The sequence below is a fragment of the Emys orbicularis genome, chromosome 2 (genome assembly GCF_028017835.1).
Source record: "Emys orbicularis isolate rEmyOrb1 chromosome 2, rEmyOrb1.hap1, whole genome shotgun sequence".
NCBI classification, from domain to species: Eukaryota; Metazoa; Chordata; order Testudines; family Emydidae; genus Emys; species Emys orbicularis.
Window position 1 is genome coordinate 28,965,649 of NC_088684.1, and position 23,301 is coordinate 28,988,949.

Sequence of the window (23,301 nt, forward strand, 5' to 3'; positions counted from 1 at the left end):
AACAAAATTATCCCTTCTCACTGACGTTGTACTGCCCAGAAATAGGACCCTGCTACAAATGGTGGGAAGGAGGCAGAGGTCGCCTGGCGGCCGGTAGATGGCGCAAGTGCTCTTTCCTTGCCGAACATTAACCCTTTGGGCTGAGATACAACGTTGGTTTACATTTATTTGCAAGAATTCCCCCAATTTACATGTTTGTGGATACTTCAAAAAATTAAGACAAGTGTCTCTGTGATCTATGGACAAGGTGGCCACAAAGAGAGGAGATTAAACTGCAGCACCCATTAAAAGGGAAACGAGAGCAACATTTTGGAAAATGGAAAATTGTGCATTCTTCAAGGAGCAGATCTGCGTTTGTCTTTGCAAAAGCTCTGATCTTTGAAATATCTGCCTGCAGTTAATTCTGCCGTACAATGCAATACAATGGTTAGTTTTTAAAAAAAAAAAAAAATCTAGTGCAGCTCCAGGAGCAACACATGTTACTATGAAAGGTGTGTGCACCAATGTAGTTTGTGTGTGTGTGGTATGTGTGAGTGGTGATGCTCACAGGCTTAAACATCACAGACGCATTTTTAATAATATGCTACGGATTATCCTGTCCAAGCGACAGCAGGATGGATGTATCTTGCTGCATTAGCTCCTAGATGTTCCTTCAGGCGACTATGAAAATCTCACTAGTGTATTATTTCTTGAGCTGTTTTCCTGGGCAGAATTGATCTTCTCGGAGGGGGGGGGGGAGAAGAAGAACCTCAACAGCAAATACTGTTTGGAGTTGATTCGGGAGATTGTCTGGGCTTTTAAGATGCTCTCCCAGGGCTCCTGGGGGATGCTGTAACAAGCCAGAATTGTGGTGTTTTTTGATTGTGGAGGTGGGAGTAGCGGGGAGGGGTGGGAGAAGGAAAAAAACACAATCGAGAGTAGCTGAGACTTTGTGCCCCTGTTGGAGAGATGGTTGAGTCCTCGTCAAGGTTGCTGTGGTATCCCAGAAACACCATTCACTCTGAGCTGTGACCGCGCACCATCAACAGCAACAACTCCACTGCGCCTGGCCAAGGAATAGGAATTAGGAGCTCTCCTGAATAATATGAAAGGGATCTGCAAAGGGGAAATCCGTGCAAAGGAGTCGAAAATAGCAGACTTTTGGGACAGGGGATGTACTAAATGTGGCCGGCTGGACTTCATGCTGCTGAAGACAATGGGGATTAAAAGTGGATTTACATTTTGGAACCTCGTCTTTTTATTGCTGGTTTCCTATGTGCAAGGTAGGGTGGTCTTTGGGGGGCATTTTGTAGCGGACCCTTTCCTTTCCGTCTGGGCGTTCGGACTTCTCGCCCTTTACAAAGGTTTCACCGGGGGTACTTTACAATTTGAACAAATAAATGATAATTAAAGGGCGGGGGGGAGAGAAGGAGCTGAATCAGAGCTCTCTTCTGAAATAGGAAATGCAATTGCTTGCCAGCCTTGGTGTTCAATGCAGTGACTGAGCTGAGGCTCAATAAATATTCTTGCAGTATGCTCAAACGGATACGTGAGTTGGTTCATATAGCCTCTAACTAGTGTATATTCAAGCACAAGCCCACTGGATGACTTTTCTAGGGTGGTGGTGGGGGGATTACCTAAGATTATTTTTTTTCCCCGGTCAAACAAACGGATCTTTGCGGGAATATCTGTAGCAATGCACTGATTAGTTTAACCATTCCATAAGGAAAGTTAGAGAGGTCCACGGTGTGTGTATGTGGGTGTGCGAGTGTATGTAATGTATCTCAAATACAGAAAGGCTTTTTCACACGCGTGTGTATGCAAGCTGGATTCTTTGGCTGCAGAAGAGCTATGTTAAAAAAATCATCTTTGAAGGCATGATATGCCGTTGAGTTCAAAGATCGAGCCCCCTCCTCGTATCTTTGTCTCTCTCTGTGTGTCTTTTTTTATTATTATTTTAATGCATGGCGGACAGGAAGAAAGTCTTTAGTTGAAGTATAAGGATCTGCGTTAAATCGTTGGGTGCAAACAGGTACAGGGAAATGGCATCACAAAAAGAAATGTGTCGTTTGAACAATGTGCACCTCGAATATTAGGCAGACCTCACTACATGGGGAAGTGCTGACCTCCACCAAGTGTGCCTCCAGCAAAGGGATCTGCGCTGGGACTCTTCGCATCCTGCTGGCCATTCTCCGATCCCCAAATTAATCTCTTTGTTTGTGGATAATTCTTTAATTTCTGATTAATCCCCTGCTTACCCCCTGCGCCACACACACGCACCCAGAATGTCTAGTAGACAGTATCGATCCTCTCCGAGTTTGAAGACTGGGTTGTTGCCTATCGAGGTTGCGTCCATACCAACTGTATGGAGGTTTTTCTTGTTAAAACGGGTGCCTATTACCCTAAACTGCGATCTGGCTCTGGCTTTTATGAAACAGTTGATTGTAGAGCGTTGCAGCTGGTTGTTCCCACACAGAAAGCAGCTCCATTTGCATCCCACTGGAAATGATAATTCATGTTTCATAGGGGTGTTGTTGTAGGGGTTTACCTCATCGCACGTTATCTCGACACTATATCTGATGCGCGGAAGCATGCCCGGAATTTTAATATACATTCTAATTACAAGAAGCTTTCCCTTATTTACGTACCTTGAAGCAAGCTGTTTCCAGATTGTTTGCCCATTTCTGAAACAGGTCTGCGCTTTGGCTCAGAGATCAGGACCAAACCATGTCATGTGGGACATTTTTTTAAAACAAGCTCATTAATAAATTCTCTGTGTGATGTGTTTCCATTTGAATGTCATCAGTTTGTACTCTACAAAACCGTATCACCCTGAAATACATAATGTGCCTGATAGAAGGCTATGCTGGTTAATGGATGACGCTGGCAGCTGCTATTGTGAAACAGTTGCTTTGTGAATTGGAGTCGCGTGGAGGCAGCATCCTACAAAATTAAAGACACAGACGATTTTTCCTGGCTGTGGGGTGCTGACCATGGCTTGAGTGTAAGTTTTCATAGCAGCTGTTGAATAACAGCTACAGTTGCCCTTGCGGGGAGGAAGGAAGAAGCACTAGAGATATTTAGTGCAAAGATTGTAGATCCTCGGGGCATCTGAGCATCAGAGAGGTTTAAATTGGGTGCCTAAATATGGATTCCCTTGAGAGTGCCAGGCTGGAAAGTGTTGACCTGTGCTCAGAGCAGCATTGGACGTATTGTGAGCGCTGTACGTTTCCGTGAATGAATGTATTTTACCTTGATTTACATTTGGTGTCAGGAAGGTTCCCCTGCTCCCGGAAACCTTGGCAGGTGCACAGACTGAATATCTGCCTTTTGTAAGCACTCCAGCTGTTGGAAAAAAGGAGACACCCAAACACCCAGCATTTTCCCACCCCACTGCTGCCAAGACCCCCTATCATGGTCCCTACTTCCCAGGCCCTTGTTCACACCACTGCCCTGCCAGGCAACTTCCTCCTTATCGCCCATTGACACCCAAGCCCACTGCTACAGTTGCCTAGGCCCCACCAGCCAGAACCTTTCAATTGCCTCTTCATGCCAAGCCTGCCTGTTTTATCACTGTCTCGCAGGATGCTGTATTCCAGAAGACTCTTTCTGCTCCTGTCTTTAGAGGTCCCATGCCACTGCTGTCTGCCCTACTAACTACTGCCTCCTAAAGTATTGGTCCAAGGCTAATTCCATTATCTCTACATCTGCTTTCCAAGCCCCAGCTTACTCGGGGAAACCTATACCCATGTCTGTGTCTATTTGTGGGTGTGGGTGTCCCCCAAATTTTTTGTATGTGCATTATGTGCACACATTCACAGTTTCTGGAAATTTCAGATCTCGGCACCGATTTCCATCCCGCGCTTCTGTATTTCTACAGCAATAGCAGTGAAGGGTTAAATCTCCCAAATCCCTGTGCCTGCACGGTAAAAAAATAATAATAATAGTAATATGTATGTCAGAACTGCTACAGAGGGGCTACAATGAGTGGAAATTGAGAGGAACTGTAGCTTGCACGGCTCACACAATCCCCTTTCAGGAGAAGGGGCATGCAGCTGGTCAATCGCCAAGTCAGCCCTCGCAGGATTGCAGGGAAGTAGGAAAGCGAAGAAACGGCACCTTTGACAAGTGCAAGGAGGATGACTTCACAGATGTTTGCCATTGCCAAGCAGCGTCATCCCTGCCCCAGCTGCCAGGCTGGGAGACACGTTTCTGTTGGAGCGGCAGTGCGGTTTATCCCCTGAAATGTGCACACTCCGATTCCCCTCCACCTTCCCACGCACCCTTAGGAACAGGAATAAACGAGAACGTCATTTAGGCAGGAAAAATACCAACTAATCTTTGGAGGAGCAGCGAGTCAATCCTCCCCGCCCAACTCCATCAGCCCTGGCAGCCCTTCCATGCCCACAAATGGTGCACGGGGCTGCAGCGGGTTTATCTGCGCGCTGGAGGTAAAGCCCTGAGCCCCCGGCTCTCCAGAACCGGCTCCTGGTCTGCTCGTGAAAATAACAGCCAGCGAGGGAACAACAACCCACCTCCTCTGAGCTGTGGCCCAAAGTCAGAGAGCCGCAAGTTCCCAACTCCCTTTGGGGTTGGGAACAAGGAAGCTTTCCCTGCGCTGGGGTTCCTCCAGGCTGGGCGGTGACTGGCTGAGCCAGGGTCACTCTGAAAAGAAAAGGAAAAGAGCGAGGGAGAGGCCGCGGGAGATGGAAGGGGAAGGGGTCTCTCTGCCCCCTCTCTGGATGGCTGGGAGCTGGCATGGGGGACTAGTTAGCAGGGAGAAGATGCACCCTGTTTCTCTTTGCCAGTCCCCCCCCCCCCCACACACACACACGCGGCTCATTAGTTTCCCGTGCACTCTTTGCTTCCTTTTCCCGAAAAGATTGGCAGGGCTGCCCTGCATGCTAGGGCCATGAACTGACCCAGGGGAGGCTTTGGGCAATGAGCTTTTGGGACGCTGAAGCGGATGATCCTTGCCAGATGATCGCTGCCGTGGCTGCAGTTCAGGGGGGAGAGGAAGGAGGTGGGTATTTACTAGAGACGGGACCACATCCCGGGGGCTTTCAGCGGAGCGGCCGCCGCACATACACCCCTTCGCGCTGCCCTCCTGCGCAAACACGCCCCGCACAGCCCCGCGCCCCTTCCCGGAAGCTAGAGAAGTTGGCAATGACGGGCTGTACAGTTAACAAGCCCCCTCCCGGGTGGGGAAAGCTCTCTGGGGCACTGTGCTTAGTGCGGGGCTCTGCCCCTTCCTCTCAAGCCGGGGGAAAGCCCCGCCCAGGAGAACTAACTGACCCCTTCCCTGCCCCGGGGGAGTTTGGGCTTGTCACCTCACTGCCTTGCAGAATGGGCAGGAGCAACAGGCGAGCGCCGCCGACGACTTGCCCTGAGCTCACACAGCCCTGCCGGCAGGGGACCAGCCGCAGCGCCGGCTGGCAGGCAGGGGGCTGCGCGCCGTTACTTAGCAGAGGGCCCTGTGGGGCCAGCCAGCCCGGACAGCGCCCAGTCAATTATTCTTGCATCATTAGCCACCGTTTGGCTCTTCAGGCTCTAACGCGAAGGATACGCGGCAGGTTTTGCCTCTGTTGTTTAGTATAGAAAAATAACCTGCTCTCCCACCCATGCTAGTTCCCTTCAAGGGCTCTCGTCTTCCTGGACCCATAGATGCTAGAACTAGGGGTGCTGCGGCACCCCCGGCTTGAAGTGGTTTCCATCATATACAGGGTTCACAGTTTGGTTCAATGGCTCTCAGCATCCCCTCTGTACAAATTGTTACAGCACCCCTGCCTGAACCTGGCAAAAAGCAGCCGAATTTAGAGTCCAATAAGTGCTGCCTTGCATCTTCAACCTCATTAACATGACTTTAAAGGACAAGCCTGGTTTAAGTCAGAGAAGAATTTGGAGGATATGTTTAACTGCACCCCCTCCTTTCCCAAAATCCCCATACATAAAATAACAGAAACTGCAGGCCTTGTCTAAATGTTGTTTCACTAATTTTTATCAGACATTAGATACGCACAGATCATGCCTGTACAAGTGCATGGTGTGGTATAAAGTAGGGCTGTCGATTAATTGCAGTTAACTCGCGTGATTAACTCAAAAATTAATTGTGATTAAAAAAAATAATTGTGATTAATTGCAGTTTTAATCACATTATTGAACAATAGAATACCAATTGAAATATATTAAATATTTTGGATGTTTTTTCTACATTTTAAAATATATTGATTTCTATTACAATATAGAATACAAGTGGACAGTGCTCACTTTATATTATTATTTTGATTACAAATATTTGCACTGTAAACATGATAAACAAAATAAATAGTATTTTTCAATTCGCCTGATACAAGTACTGTCGTGCAGTCTCTTTACCATGAAAGTTGAACATACAAACGTAGAATGATGTAAAAAAAAAAACTGCATTCAAAAACAAAACAATGTAAAACTTTAAAGCCTACAAGTCCACTCAGTCCTACTTCTTGTTCAGCCAATCGCTAAGAGAAACAAGTATCAGAGGGTTTCAGAGTAGCAGCCGTGTTAGTCTGTATCCGCAAAAATAACAGGAGTACTTGTGGCACCTTAGAGACTAACAAATTTATTAGAGCATAAGCTTTCGTGGGCTACAACCCACTTCTTCGGATGCATATAGAGTGGTAGCCGTGTTAGTCTGAATCTGTAAAAAGCAACAGAGGGTCCTGTGGCACCTTTAAGACTAACAGAAGTATTGGGAGCATAAGCTTTCGTGGGTAAGAACCTCACTTCTTCAGATGCAAGAGGTGAGGTTCTTACCCACGAAAGCTTATGCTCCCAATACTTCTGTTAGTCTTAAAGGTGCCACAGGACCCTCTGTTGCTTTTTAAGAGAAACAAGTTTGTTTACATTTACAGGAGATAATGCTGCCCACTTCTTATTTACAATGTCACCTGAAAGTGAGAACAGGCATTCGCATGACACGTTGTAGCCGGCATTGCAAGGCATTTATGTGCCGGATGTGCTATATATTCGTATACCCCTTCATGCTTTGGCCACCATTCCAGAGGACATGTTTCCATGCTAATGATGCTTATTAAAAAATAATGTGTTAATTACTTAGCAACTGAACTCCTTGGGGGAGAACTGTATGTCTCCTGCTCTGTTTTACCCGCATTCTGCAATATATTTCATGGTATAGCAGTCTCGGATGATGACCCAGCACATGTTCGTTTTAAGAACACTTTCACTGCAGATTTGACAAAACGCAAAGAAGGTACCAATGTGAGATTTTAAAGATAGCTACAGCACTTGGCCCAAGGTTTAAGAGTCTGAAGTGCCTTCCAAAATCTGAGAGGGACAAGGTGTGGAGCATGCTTTCAAAAATCTTAAAAGAGCAATACTCTGATGCGAAAACTACAGAACCCAAACCTCCAAAAAAGAAAATCAACCTTCTGCGGGTGGCATCTAACTCAGATGATGAAAATGAACATGCGTCAGTCCACAAAGCTTTGGATCATTAACAAGCAGAACCCATTATCAGCATGGATGAATGTCCTCTGGTATGGTGGTTGAAGCATGAAGGGGCATATGAATCTTTAGTGCATCTGGCATGTAAAAATCTTGTAACGCCGGCTACAACAGTGCCATGAGAATGCCTGTTCTCACTTTCAGGTGACATTGTAAAGAAGAAGAGGGCAGCATTATCTCCTGCAAATGTAAACAAACTTGTTTGTCTGAGCAATTGGCTGAACAAGAAATAGGACTGAGTGGATTTGTAGGCTCTAAAGTTTTACATTGTTTTGTTTTTGAATGCAGTTGTACATCATTCTACGTTTTTATGTTCAACTTTCATGGTAAAGAGATTTAACGACAGTACTTGTATTAGGTGAATTGGAAAATACTATTTCTTTTGGGTTTTTTTACAGTACAATATTTGTAATAACAATAAATATAAACTGAGCACTGTGCACTTTGTATTCTGTGTTGTAATTGAAATCAATATATTTGAAAATGTAGAAAACATCCAAAAATATTTAAATAAGTGGTATCATATTATTGTACAACAGTGTGATTAATCATGTGATTAATCACGATTAATTTTTTTAATCACTTGACAGCCCTAGTATAAAGGTTTATCAGGGGATGACTAGGTTACTCATAAATAGCAAAGGTACTCATGAGTTGTGTAGATCATTACAAGAAAGTGCAGATAAAATCTTCAGACATCATCATTCTTTGTGTGTGTGTGTGTGTGCGCGCACGTGCGTGCCCCAAAGAGTTGACAGTCATAGAATCATAGAAGATTAGGGTTGGAAGGGACCTCAAGAGGTCATCTAGTCCAATCCCCTGCTCAATGCAGGACCAACACCAATTAAATCATCCCAGCCAGGGCTTTATCGAGCCGGGCCTTAAAAACCTCTAAGGATGGAGATTCCACCACCTCCCTAGGTAACCCCTTCCAATGATTCACCACCCTCCTAGTGAAATGGTTTTTCCTAATAACCAACCTAGACCTCCCTGACTGCAACTTGAGACCATTACTCCTTGTTCTATCATCTGCCACCACTGAGAACAGCCTAGCTCAATCCTCTTTGGAACCCCCCTTCAGGCTGCTATCAAATCCTCCCTCACTCTTCTCTTCTGCAGACTAAATAAACCCAGTTCCCTCAGCCTCTCCTCATAAGTCATGTGCCCCAGCCCCCTAATCATTTTCATCACCTTCTGCTGGACTCTCTTCAATTTGTCCACATCCTTTCTGTAGTGGGGGCCCCAAAACTGGACACAATACTCCAGATGTGGTGTCACCAGTGCCAAATAGAGGGGAATAATCCCTTCCCTCAATCTGCTGGCAATGCTCCTACTAATGCAGCCCAATATGCTGTTAGCCTTCTTGGCAACAAGGGCACACTGTTGACTCAGATCCAGCTTCTTGTCCACTGTAATCCCCAGGTTCTTTTCTGCAGAACTGCCGCTTAGCCAGTCGGTCCCCAGCCTGTAGCGGTGCATGGGCCTAGCAGCGAGCAGCGGCCCCCAGGAGCCGGCCAACAGGGCTGCTAACAGGGGAGTTTAAGTGGGAGTGAGTCTCATTGGAGGAGAAGGTATCTGTACTTGCGTCTGTCTTTGTAGTGCTTGTATGTGTAGAGGCCTGTAGGGGCAGTGTGCTGAGCCCCGAGCCCTGAGTAGGGGCTCCGCCCTGATTAGGGGGCGGAGCTTGGCTGATTAGGGGGCCTATAAAAGAGGCCTCCCAGCCGAGCAGCGGCCCTAGCAGCGAGCAGCGGCCCCCAGGAGCCGGCCAACAGGGCTGCTAACAGGGGAGTTTAAGTGGGAGTTTACAGGGGGAGGTGGAAGGGGAGGCAGGTGTGCTCTGTTCCCTCAGAGGCTGCAGGCAGAGACCACAGCAGCCATGAGCCAGGCAGCAGGGGACACAATGCAGATGAAAGCATGTAGCAGCTGCGGTATGTATATAGTCCTAGCAGGTGCACCTGATCAGAGGTATGTCTGTATGAAATGCCGCCTACTTGCCCTGTTAGAGGAAAAGGTTCGGGGGTTGGAGATGCAGGTAGAGACCCTGGTAGAGTTTAGAAGGGGGTTTGAGCAGCTAATGGAGCAAAGGCAAGGGGTGGCTGAAGGGGCATGCTCAGGAGTGCAGATGGAAGCGGGGGCTATGGTCTGTGAGGGGGGAATGTCGGGGGGAGAACAAGAGCAGTGGAAGCATGTGACCGTGAGAAGCAGGCCAAGGAAAAGGAGGGCTAGTGAGGGGGAATTAGAACTCAGGAACAGGTTTGGGTGTTTGGCTAACGAGGAGGGGACGCAGCAGGTGGTACCTGATGGTGGGAGGCAGAGGAAGAAAAGAAGGGCAGCTAGTCCAATACACAGGGGGGAAGAGTTGATGGAAGTAGCATCAACACTTGGCCCCGGGAGGATTCAGGATGGCAATAGGGGGACTATAAGGGAAAATAGAGACAGACAGGAGTTACGGCCGCAGGGAACAGGGGATAGATTGGTAGATTGCGCTGCCCCCAGGCAAAGGCAGGTTTATGTGATTGGGGACTCCTTACTGAGGAGGTTAGACAGGCCTGTGACCAGGGCGGACCCGGAAAACAGAAGGGTGTGCTGTCTGCCGGGCGCTAAGATACGGGATGTGGACCTGCGGTTGAAAAGGATCCTAAAAGGAGCGGGTAAGAACCCCTTGATCATCCTTCATGTAGGAACGAATGACACGGCTAGGTTCTCGCTAGAGAGAATCAAGGGAGATTATGCCAGGCTGGGGAAGACGCTTAAGGAAGTCGAGGCTCAGATTATCTTCAGTGGGATTCTGCCTGTTCCTAGAGAAGGACAGCAAAGGGCGGACAGGATTGTGAGGATAAATAGCTGGCTAAGGGAGTGGTGCTATAAGGAGGGCTTTGGGATGTATGGCCACTGGGAGGCTTTCGGGGACAGACAGCTGTTCTCGCGGGATGGACTTCACCTGAGTAGGGAAGGAAATAGACTTCTGGGAGGGAGGCTGGCTCATCTCATCAAAAGGGCTTTAAACTAGGAACTTGGGGGAGACGGTTGGGAGATGTCCAGTTGATCTCCACGCCAGATTCCAACACTGAAAAAGAGGGCGAGGAGAAAAGCACAGATATAGGTAGGGGTAGGGAATTGGACATAAGAAGGAGGGGGCAGATGGACACTACTGGGTCCGTACCAAAGTGCATAACTAATGGGAGAATGGATAGACAGCATATGGTAAGATGTTTATACACCAATGCGAGAAGCCTAGGTAACAAAATGGAGGAATTGGAGCTCCTGGTCCAAGAAATGAAACCTGATATCGTAGGAATAACCGAAACGTGGTGGAATGGTAGTCATGACTGGAGTACAGGTATGGAAGGGTATGTGCTGTTTAGGAATGACCGGAAAAAAGGTAAAGGTGGGGGTGTGGCATTGTATGTCAATAATGAGCTAAAATGTAAAGAAATAATAAGTGATGGAATGGATAAGACGGAGTCTGTCTGGGCAACAATTACACTGGGTAAAAGAACTACTAGAGCCTCCCCTGAGATACTGCTTGGGGTGTGCTATAGACCGCCGGGATCTAGCCTGGATGCGGACAGAGAACTATTTAATGTTTTTAAGGAAGTAAAAACTAATAAGAGCTGTGTGATCATGGGGGACTTTAACTTCCCAGACATAGATTGGGGAACAAATGCTAGTAACAATAATAGGGCTCAGATGTTTCTAGACGTGCTAGCAGATGAATTCCTTCATCAAGTAGTAGCTGAACCGACGAGGGGGGATGCCATTTTAGATTTGGTGCTGGTGAGTAGTGAGGACCTCGTTGAGGAAATGGTTGTAGGGGACAACCTTGGCTCGAGTGACCATGAGCTAATTTGGTTTAAACTAAATGGAAGGGTTAACAGAAATAAAACTATGACTGTGACTAAGGTTTACGATTTCAAAAAGGCCAACTTTAATAAATTAAGGCAACTACTTAGGGAAGTGGATTGGGCTAACATACTTAGAGAGCTAAAGGCAGATGAGGCCTGGGATTATTTCAAGCTGAAGTTGCACGAGCTGTCCGAGGCCTGTATCCCGAGAAAGGGGAAACGGTCAGTAGGCAGGGGAATTAGACCCAGCTGGATGAGCGGGCGTCTCAAAGGGGCGATTAAGAAAAAACAGAAAGCGTACAAAGAATGGAAGAGAGGAGAGATCGGCAAAGAAACCTACCTTATTGAGGTCAGAGCATGTAGGGATGCGGTGAGAAAGGCCAAAAGCCGTGTAGAGTTGGACCTCGCGAGGGGAATTAAATCCAATAGTAAGAGGTTTTATAGCCATATAAATAGGAAGAAAACAAAGAAAGAGGAAGTGGGGCCACTGAAGCTTGCAGATGGAGTGGAGATTAAGGACAATCTAAGCATGGCACAATATCTAAATGAATATTTTGCATCGGTGTTTAACAAGGCTAATGAAGGGCTTAGGAATAGAGGGAGCGGGACAGAGGGGAATAAAGGAGGGGCAATTGACATTAAAGTATCAGAGGTGGAAGCCAAACTTGACCAGCTAAATGGGACTAAATCGGGTGGACCGGATGATCTTCATCCTAGAATATTGAAGGAGCTGGCGCGAGAAATTGCAAGCCCCTTGGCGATAATTTTTAATAAATCTGTAAACTCGGGGGAGGTACCGATGGACTGGAAAATAGCTAATGTGGTTCCTATTTTCAAGAAGGGGATAAAAAGTGACCCGGGTAACTACAGGCCTGTTAGTTTAACTTCTGTAGTATGCAAGGTCTTGGAAAAAATCTTGAAGGAAAAAGTAGTTAAGGACCTTGAGGTGAATGGCAATTGGGACAAATTACAACATGGGTTTACGAAAGGAAGATCGTGCCAAACCAACTTGATCTCCTTTTTTGAGAAAGTAACAGACCTTCTAGATAAAGGAAATGCGGTGGATCTAATTTACCTAGATTTTAGTAAAGCGTTTGATACTGTGCCGCACGAGGAATTACTGGTTAAATTAGAAAAGATGGGGATCGATATGAAAATCCAGAGGTGGATAAAGAACTGGTTAAAGGGGAGACTGCAGCGGGTAGTACTGAAAGGGGAACTGTCGGGTTGGAGGGAGGTCACCAGTGGGGTTCCTCAAGGTTCGGTTTTGGGTCCGATTTTATTTAATCTATTCGTTACTGACCTCGGAACCGAATGTAGGAGTGGGCTGATAAAGTTTGCGGATGACACAAAGTTGGGAGGTATTGCCAATTCGGAGAAGGATCGGGATATTTTGCAGGGAGACTTGGATGACCTTGTAAATTGGAGTAACAATAATAGGATGAGATTCAATAGTGGGAAGTGTAAGGTGATGCATTTAGGGATGACTAACAAGAATTTCAGTTATAAGTTAGGGACGCATAGGTTGGAAGTGACGGAGGAGGAGAAGGACCTCGGAGTCCTGGTTGATCGCAAGATGACTATGAGTCGGCAATGTGACGTGGCTGTGAAAAAAGCTAATGCGATCTTGGGATGCGTTAGGCGAGGTATTTCTAGTAGGGACAGGGAGGTGCTGCTTCCGTTATACAAGGCGCTGGTGAGACCTCATTTGGAGTACTGTGTGCAGTTCTGGTCTCCTATGTTTAAAAAGGATGAACTCAAACTGGAACGGGTACAGAGAAGGGCCACTAGGATGATCCGAGGAATGGAAAACCTTTCCTATGAAAGGAGACTCGAGGAGCTCGGTTTGTTTAGCCTAACCAAAAGAAGGCTGAGGGGGGATATGATTGCTCTCTTTAAATATATCAAAGGGATTAATACCAAGGAGGGAGAGGAATTATTTCAGCTTAGTAGTAATGTGGATACGAGAACGAATGGATATAAACTGGCCGTGGGGAAGTTTAGGCTTGAAATTAGACGAAGGTTTCTGACCGTCAGAGGGGTAAAATTTTGGAACAGCCTTCCGAGGGAAACGGTGGGGGCAAAGGACCTCTCTGGCTTCAAGATTAGGCTTGATAAGTTTATGGAGGGAATGGTTTGATGGGATAATGTGATTTTAGTCAAATAGGCATTAACGGGCCATCGCGGGTAAAATGAGAGTCCGGCTGTAGAATCTTGCCTGTATGCTCGGGGTTCTGCTGATCGCCATATTTGGGGTCGGGAAGGAATTTTCCTCCAGGGTAGATTGGCAGAGGCCCTGGAGGTTTTTCGCCTTCCTCCGCAGCATAGGGCAGGGGTCGCAGGCTGGAAGATTCTGTTGTGGGTGAGTCAGCTTTTGTGGCCTGCATCATGCGGGAGGTCAGACTAGATGACCATATTGGTCCCTTCTGACCTTAAAGTCTATGAGTCTATGGGATTCTTCCACCCTAAGTGCATGACTCTGCACTTGTCCTTGTTGAACCTCATCAGATTTGTTTTGGCCCAATCTTCTAATTTGTCTAGGTCACTCTGGACCCTATCCCCACCTTCCAGTGTATCTACCTCCCCCCCCCCAGCTGAGCGTCATCTGCGAACTTGCTGAGGGTGCAATCCATCCCATCATCCAGATTAATGAAGATGTTGAACAAAACCAGCCCCAGGACAGACCCCTGGGGCAATCCGCTTGATACCGGCTGCCAATTAGACATCGAGCCATTGATCACTATCCGTTGAGCCCAATGATCTAGCCAGCTTTCTATCCATCTTATAGTCCATTCATCCAATCCATACTTTTTTAACTTGCTGGCAAGAATGCTGTGGGAGACCGTATCAAAAGCTTTGCTAAAGTCCAGATATATCACATCCACCTCTTCCCCATATCGACAGAGCCAGTAATCTCATCATAGAAGGCAATCAGGTTGGTCAGGCATGACTTGCCCTTGATCATTCCATGTTGACTGTTCCCGATCACCTTCCTCTCCTCCAAGTGCTTCAAAACGGATTCCTTGAGGACCTGCTCCATGATTTTTCCAGACTGACCGGTCTGTAGTTCCCCACATTCTCCTTCTTCCCTTTTTTAAAGATGGACACTATATTTGCCTTTTTCCAATTGCCTGGAACCTCCCCCGATCGCCACGAGTTTTCAAAGATAATGGCCAATGGCTCTGCAATCACATCAGCCAACTCCCTCAGCACCCTTGGATGGATTAGATCTGGACCCATGGACTTGTGCATGTCCAGCTTTTCTAAATAGTCCTTAACCTGTTCTTTCACCACTGAGGGCTGCTGACTTCCTGCCCGTACTGTGCTGCCCAGTGCAGCAGTTTAGGAGCTGACCTTGTCTGTGAAGACTGAGGCAAAAAAAGCATTGAGTACTTCAACTTTTTCCACATCATCTGTCACTAGGTTGCCTCCCCCATTCAGTAAGGGCCCCACACTTTCCCTGATCTTCTTCTTGCTGCTAACATACCTGTAGAAACCCTTCTTGTTATCTTTCACATCCCTTGCTAGCTGCAACTCCAATTGTGCTTTGGCCTTCCTGATTATACCCCTGCATGCTCCAAGGATACCAAGAGATGGACTTGGGAGCTTCCCATGGATCCTACAGGATCATCATGCAGTCTTTTTCATTTTATATTATAGAAATAAGCTGCACATTTTTAACAGTGAGTGTAATTAACCTTAGAAACAATTTACTGAGGGATGTAGTAGATTCTTCATCACTTGAAATCTTTAACTCAACACTGAAGATCTTTGCTATAGATCAAACAGAAGCTTTGGGCTTGATGTTGAAACTATTGGGTGAAGTTCTATGGCTTGTGTCATGCAGGAGGTAAGACTTGCTGTTCATAAGGGTCCCTCCTGGCCTTAAAATCTATTTTATATATATATTATCATCACATCCCATTATTCTGATAGCCACATGCACATTTTAGCACCTGAAGAAGGAAGAAACCCAGACTCACTGAAGATGTTTGATTTATCTGCTTGACTATTTCCTGTTTGGATCTATATGTATTTGACATTATTTTGAAATTTAATGGACTACATCTTTAGATTACAGAGATGTAGCTAGAAATCTGAAATGTTCAAGCCCACTAACCCATCCACTACCCCCATGCTTGTCATCTATTCGTAATATTCATAATCTTCCAGTGAAAATATACCATTACACATAAACTGTTTCACTAACAAAATTACAGTGTGTAGCGGGGTGGATACCCGCTCCTGTCCTGAGGGGTTTGGAACAGCCCTGGGAGAAGGCTGGGGCAGGGAAGGCTGAGCTGATTCGGGGGAAGTGGCTGCAGCTGGGGCCACGCCCCAAACAGACTCAGCTGGCCCCATAAAGGCAGGGAGCCAGGAGCTCAGACAGAGTCTCTCTCTGCACTCAGAGAGAGAAGGGCCTGTCTGCAGGGAGCAGAGACAGGGTACCTGAGTGGAGCAGGGCTGGGGAAAGGCTGGGGAGCTCCAGCCTGGAAAGCCCCAGGCTGTGGCCTAGTATTAGGCCAAGGGGTACTAGGGGTTGCAGAGGGCAACCCAGGTGTAGGCCAAGGCAGCAGGTCCAAACCCAGCCCTGCCAGTGATGAGTGGCTGATACTGCAGTCTGCCCCTGGGCATGGGGCTAGATGGTGACTGGCAGTAGCCTTATTCTGAGGAGAGGTGGGGTTAGTGGGTGGGGGTTCCCCTGGGAGGGGAGACCCAGCGTGTGTGGGTACTGCCGGGGGCAGCACCCAGAGCAAGGGGCACTGGGGTCCTGGGAGGGACACGGGAGCCAGTAGAGGGCAAGGTGGATCACTGGCCTGCAGAGGGCGCTCTGGGCTGGATAGAGCTAATTCCCGGATGTAACCAGCAGGAGGTGCTGCAGGGGTGAGTCCGACCTCTTACACAGTGCAAGTAGTGATATGTAACAGAGTGCTAATAAAAGGCTTGATGAACAGAAAAATATGCCAGTTGTTAAAGGAAATGTTACTTGTGGCACACCAGGAATTAAATGACACAGTTATCTACACCTATTGATTTAGGAACAGTTTTTGTTAATCTAGTTTCCATAAAATGATGTTCAGTGGTATGAAAACTTTTAACGGGGAGAGAGATACTGATGCTATTTTCTACCTTGAACTATTGTGTGTGGCTGCTGTAATCTCTTAAACAGGTTGACACATCCTATCTCAGAGGTGGCTGCATTTCAGTTGTGTGTAAAGTGATCCCTATATATTCCTTATCTTCCTCATAGTGGTGTTGTGAGGCTGAATTAATGGATGTTTGTAAACATACCTAGAAATCCTCAAAGGGCAAGAACCTATAGAAGTGCAAAGTATTATTATTGTCCTTCTTCTTCCTTTCATCACATTGAGATAGTATCTCTTGAATGCAATAGGTTTTTTTGACCTGCTTAGCGGGTTATTCAGGACACTAGGTACTCATAAACTCCACATCCTGCTATAATTTGATCTCTTGGTTATTCTGTAATTTTTATTTATAATTTTATATTTTGTATGATTAAAACAAAAAACTAAAAATTTTGCTCAAAAGTTATATTTTTGCTTTTTTGATCCAAAGGGCCATGGAATTTATGAAATTGGGTTTAACATAAGCTTACAAACAGTGGTCACATTGGAGGCAATGTCAGAGCTCCTGCTGGCTTCAATAGTAGGAGAAATAGGATGTTGGAGAGCTTAAATTGACACTGCATCTTGGAATGCAGTTTTTGGAACAGATATTTCTTTTGTCTCTGAAAAATAAATCACAAGAGAGACAATACATTTCACAAGACATTACAAATATTCAATAGAAGTGCCCTTTGGCAATCTCATATTGCATTACAGACTGCAGCATTGCTAAAGTAAATTGTCTATGGCTCTGGATGAAGAAAATAAATTATATATTCTGAATACAATTAGAAAATGTTCTGTGTCTTTATGTCATACCACTGAGCATGTCAACCCCTTTAAACGTAGGCCTACTAAATTCAGTGTAATGGCAATGGAATAATAAGATGTTTATTTTATGTCTGTAAGATCAGAGTGCCTGTGCTTTTTTGGCAGGACATAGGCTGAACTACTGCCAGGTTACAACAGGGTTTCAATATTTTGGATTAAAATTTTAGTTATGTAATAAAATGTTCTATAACTGACAATGGTAAAGAAATTGAGATTTCAGTTTAGAATATTTCCAGCTTCAATTACATCAATGGATTTCATTTTTACTTTGTATCCAATCATAAAACTTGTTCTAAGTAGTTAGGTAAAGTTTGAAAAGTAGAAGTAATTAACAAAAACAAAGAACAGAATTAAACAAAGGAACAAACAATTTTCACATCTGTTTTATTCTTTTCATCTTTTGCTAATATTTTCTTGTTGTGACAAATGTAAAGAAAACAGCCTCTGATCCTACAAAACATGACACCTTCTGTGGTTTCAAGAGTAAAAATAAATTGAAAAACAAATGTCCAAATTCTGACCTTTGGAAGATCTGTGTAATTAACTGAACGGAGGAGAAACAAAAGAAAAAAAATAAAGGCCACAGATCTCTGTATATATCCACGACACACAACTCCATACTAAATTCAGCCCATTCACTTTTGTGAATTTTCATGTGTGCATATTGCTTGGTAGGGGGGAGGAGCCAATAGCTGCACTTCTGTCAAACATACTTAACCTATTCTTATGCGTAACTATGTAGACATTCTTAAACATGTCTGTGGTCACCAGATGTCTTCTTTTAAAAGTCCATTCCACAAGAGAGTTCCTAATCATGTATTTGCTAAACATTATCCTCCTTAATCAGTCATAGGAATGGTCCTATTGATTTCACTAGGGCTGCTTGCATGCCATGAGAGTTTTAATCAGGGCCGGCTCCAGGCACCAGCTGAGCAAGCTGGTGCTTGGGGCGACAGATTGTTGGAGGCGGCATTCTGCCCAATCCTAGGGCGGCACGGCCGTGTTTTTTTTGTTTTTTTGTTCTTGTTCCGCTCCGGCCGCCCTGTAGGGGGCGGCGGCGCGGAGAACCAGAGCGCCCTGCAGGGCAGTCCTCTTCCTTCCCTCCCCGCCGACCGGAGTGGAGCCCTAGCAGCAGGCGGTGGCGCAGCGGGAGGGGCCGCGTGGCAGCGCCCCTGCTGTAGCCCTGGCCGCCCCCTTCTCTCTCTCTCCCGCCTGCTTTCCCCCCCGCCCCCCAGCCGGTCCCTCTGCACCCGCGCTCCAGCCGCGCAGCAGGTGTTTTTTTCTTGGTTTTTTTTTTGCTTTGCCGTTCTGGCCGCCCCGTGGTTTTTTTTTTGTTTTTTTTTTTGCTTGGGGCGGCCAAAAAGCCAGAGCCGGCCCTGGTTTTAATGAGTATTATAGGAGGACTAAATATAATGATAATATGTAATTGGAATGGCAAGGCCCAAACAATTTCTCTAACATCTTTATGACAATGAAATGTAACATATTTGTGTGTATGATTACATTGTGGTGATATACATGTAATACACAGATACAACATATGATCTGCACCTTAGATCGTCTCACCTGCACTCTAACCAATACGCCATCCCTCCCAGGGCTACTTCTAACATTTCAAAGATCTTAGCAGCTTTCAAATGGAAATAAAGCAAGGAAGAAAGCAAGCGAGCTAGCAAGAAATCCCTGCACAATAACCTGCTAAAATGTTTAATCTAAGATACATAACAGATCCTGGACTTAAGAAAGAAATGTGCAATATCTTATGTTCTGTGGACTAGAAAAAAGTTTTTGTGCCACTGCAGAGGTGAACTGATTGCAGAGAATGCTTGCCATGCTGATTTTTGAATACAAGAATGGAAAATTAAAGCCCACTCCTCTACTACCTAACCAACCATACTCTTGTCCAAAATTCCCATGACACTTCTAGCCAGAGCTTTTACCTTAAACATCTGCTCCTGACATCTGTTACAGTGGATGATCATCCCCTTTGGGGAATGAGAGAAAGTATCTTCATTCTCCTCACATGACCCTCACTATTCTTAGCTTCAGAGACTTTGCCAGCAATGTCACCCCCTTCCCTTTACTTGAGTCATTGCAGTGGCTTCCTGGGAAAATGAAGCACCACTTACATTTGGGAGGACATGTCTTTTGAAGGCCTTTATGGGTGCTGAAAAGACCCCATTGAATTAGCCTCCATGTACCACATTTAGGAGAAGAGGAAATTTTTCTGCCGCAAACTCAGACCTCAGCCTCTGCACAGTGGCAGTAGGGTCCCTACACTGCAGAAGGATGTAAATATTGTGCTTCAGAGATGCACTTTCAGTTCCTACAGGGGCCATGAGGTGGCTTAATCTTCAGTCCATTGCACGGGGAGGAAGGCACAGCAGAATCTGCACCAGCATCATGCCTACCAGAATTCCTACACATAAACAAAGGCGATACATACAGTGAAATCTTTGTTCTCAGCAGGAGGGGGGAAAATGGAAAATTCTGAGGCTCAAGTAAAAGATGAAGCATGACAGAATCAATGCCATGTGTCAATTTTGTAACACCATTACAAAATTACTTTCTCACTAAAGTGTTTGCCCAACATGGGGTTGCTTTGGGATTTATGTAAAGTGCTCCGATATGTACACTAAGGGAACACTGAGAAGGCAACAACCAACAACATCAACAGCGGTCAACACAGGCAGCTAGACTCTAATATTCCCATATTCAGTGACTGCTGCATCCTAGCTTCCCAGGGCTCCCAGGGATGTGCTCCTAAGTTTCTTAGTATTCCCTAATCCTCTCTTATAGCCCACTGAAGTCACTGGGACTCTTTCCATAGACTACAATGGGCTATGGATGAGGCCTAGAACCTGTCTATCTCCTAAGCTGTATCCACATGCTTCCTTTGATGTCACCAGACCCAAAGTTCTTCAAGCTCCCAGCCAGTTCCTGTGAGACATCTCACCCATGCTTTCTACTTTATCTTGCTCTGCCAGGCTCCGTATCTTGATTCCACTTCCCAGTTCTACTACAGGGAGCTACTGTAGATCTCAGTAGGTCCTGAAGAACGAGGGCCTGATGTGGAATATAGAAAGTCCTCTTTGGATTACTCTTTATAAAGTCTTCATACTAAGGAATCAATTCCCTTCCACCCGACCCCAGCTCTATTCCCATAGGTAAGACCTACTATGATATGCAGCAAATTCTTTGGACTCTCTGGTTCTGCAGGGAGGCAAAGCTGGTAAAGGGAGCAGATATCAAGCTATGGACCTGGGGAAGTGTGGCAGGTTCTGGAGAAAGGAATAGCTGACCTGGTCCTAAACTCTAGAGGCTTCCATTTTCCTGCCTTTTCCTGTCTTTTGTGGTCCTATTATCATGTGAAGCTTAGAAGCTATTCAGGTTTTCCTTTTCCACAGTATATGTCAGAAATATTTTTAAAGAAACAAAACACAAACAAAAAACCAACCAAACAAAACCCCAAACCTAAAAAAATTCCCAGACAAATTGTTAAAGTTGTAAGTTGACAGTGCCTACCAGTAAGCGTAAAATTTTAGAGATTTTAGCGTAAAAATTAAAGAGAGACAGAAAATTAATATTTAAAGTTCAAAAGAACCCCCAGTATTTGTTAGTATGACACACTGGAAATGTGAGAGATATCCTGTGTGCTAGTCTGTAGGTTAATTTCTAAGCTACTTTAATAATAAATAAGGAATCTGGGGCCCTCCTGCAACAATAGTCCTTAGTAAGGCCCATATGCAGTCCATGTAGTGGGACTGCATGTGGGCCTTTCTAAGGGGAGTTATTCACATGATCAATGTTTGAATTATTGTGCCTTTGTTAATGTTTTCTTTAAAAAAACAAGCACACCTCTTCAACTTGTTCTAAAGGGTGCTCAAGAATAATGAAAAAAAATAACAGGAAAAGGAAAAATCCACAGAAAACACTGCAATGTCAGGATTCTAGAGTTTTTCTTGCATACTCATTTTAGGGCATGGTTTTGAGCCTCGCAGAATAGGGAGGTGATGAGTCCTCTAAACCTTGTGGAGCTTGTGGAACTATAGTCTAATTCCATGGATGTCTTTGCCTCCACATTTGACATCTGCCCCCTCCAGAGTGCTCCTCTGCTGTCCCTGCCATTGGCCTACTCATTGAAACCCACTGAAGGCTAATGAGATTACACAGACATATGTATGAAGGCATAATTTAAAAAAAATAGGATGTCACAGAGGGCATATTTTGCCCAGCGGAAACATTATTTCTGTTGATTCACAAGGTAGAATAGAACCTGCTTGGCTGTCAAAGCCCAGGGTGAATTTGTGGAGTAGATAATTGGAGGAAAAAAAATCTTTTACTTGAGCAATTTCAACATGGAAATCAATGAGATACAATGAATGTGGAACCCTCATGAAGCCATTTCTACAGAGACACATTTTAAGGTAAAAGTGTACCTGTCACTTGAGGGTTGGCTTTTCCCCATTCCCAGGAACTTTGCTTTTGAATTAATAAACCCACATATGTCACACTGTAGGTGAGTATTCATTGGCCAAACTCATTTGGATATATTTAGTTGATCCATTTTTTCTTTCACTTTCTTCCACTGTTTTTTTTCTTCACAAAGCTTATACGTACTGTTTCTTATGTACCATAATTTCTTATGCCTTTAATTACTAAGCTCATTAGGGTAAGGAGCCTTTTCTTTATCTGGTACACTTGGATGATTGTGCATTCCTTTGGGTCCTATATTAATATTAATTATTCATGATTACCTGTCTCTTACAAATCGTTTTCAACTTGCCCATATTCTCATTAACTACTGAATCCCTATATCTTACATTGTTTCTTCTTATGAATTATTACTATCTATTGTGTGATGTTGCATTATGATCAATGATGGACACATCCCCTCCTATTCAAAACACATTACTACTTATAGGAAAAAGTCAATACATTTAAAAAAAAGTAACAAGATTTATCATGCAATAGCAGTCTCTTTAGAGCATCCGTTAGTGTAGATTGACTTAGGGTCTGCTTCCATTGAAACCAATAGAAGTTTTGTCATTGACTCCAATGAGAGTATAATAGATTGCTATATGAACAAAATATTTTTTTCTATAAAAACAAGTTCAGCCTGACAATACTGCAAACTGTTTATACCAGGCTGGGGACTAAACTGATGAAATTGGCAATATGTAAGGGCACAGTCCTGTAAGGTTCTGAGTTCCTCCTGAGCAATGCAAAGCACCCTCAAACTCACACAGAAGTCAATATCATTAATACAAAGTGGATTAATTGTTTTTTTAAATCAATGGGAGTTCAGGGCACTCAGCAACCTCAGAACGTAGTAGGATCTAGTTATTCTATTTCTACTGAATTTATCATACTACAATCCTCAGCAGGTTGTCCAACTGTATTATAATAAAATGGAAAGTAATAAAATCTGGGAGTATTTATCAAGTTTTTTGCACTGTTGCAGAATGCTGCTGTGGGGGAGGGGACAGTTTAAATAAAGTAGCTACCGCATAAGATCTGAAATACATTTTCCAACCTAAAATACTAAACCAAACAAATGGTTTCAAACTTAAAACAACTGAAAAACAATTAATCCACTTCGTATTAACTGCTTGCGAAAAAATTACTTGTGATTTGGTATAGAAGTTGGCAAAAAAACATGAGAAACCCTGAGAGTTTAAAGTTTCTGGCTGATCTCTAAATCAAAAACATCTGAACAGATTTAAATATTTTGTGTAAACAAATTTGCATCCAGGCTGCTACTCTGTGTGCCAGCTTTCAGTCTGACATTTTCTGAAATGATGGAAATGCTAAGTTCCTAATGCTAAATGGAGTTCATAATGGAAGGGCTGACAGACCCGTCATTACCATTACCGTATTGTAGCTCTGCTGAATGCCTCTTTATCTATTTAATGTTTCACGAGGGAGTTAAATATATAAATCCTTGAGGGGAAAACAACAAAATACACCTTTATGTTTAACATTTCCACCATAAGTATAGCCTTGCTATATTCTCA

At 44.8% G+C, this 23,301-nt stretch overlaps 1 protein-coding gene across 3 annotated transcripts in view; it reads left to right on the forward strand.

Moving 5' to 3' along the window:
- The first annotated feature begins 1,084 nt into the window (after positions 1-1,084).
- Positions 1,085-23,301, forward strand: part of CSMD3 (CUB and Sushi multiple domains 3) — a 1,171,353-nt gene continuing 1,149,136 nt past the window's right edge. For all 3 annotated transcript variants that reach the window (XM_065399724.1, XM_065399725.1, XM_065399726.1), the window contains exon 1: positions 1,085-1,262. In XM_065399724.1, the coding sequence (XP_065255796.1) occupies positions 1,085-1,262 (178 nt within the window). The remainder of the gene's footprint in view (positions 1,263-23,301) is intronic.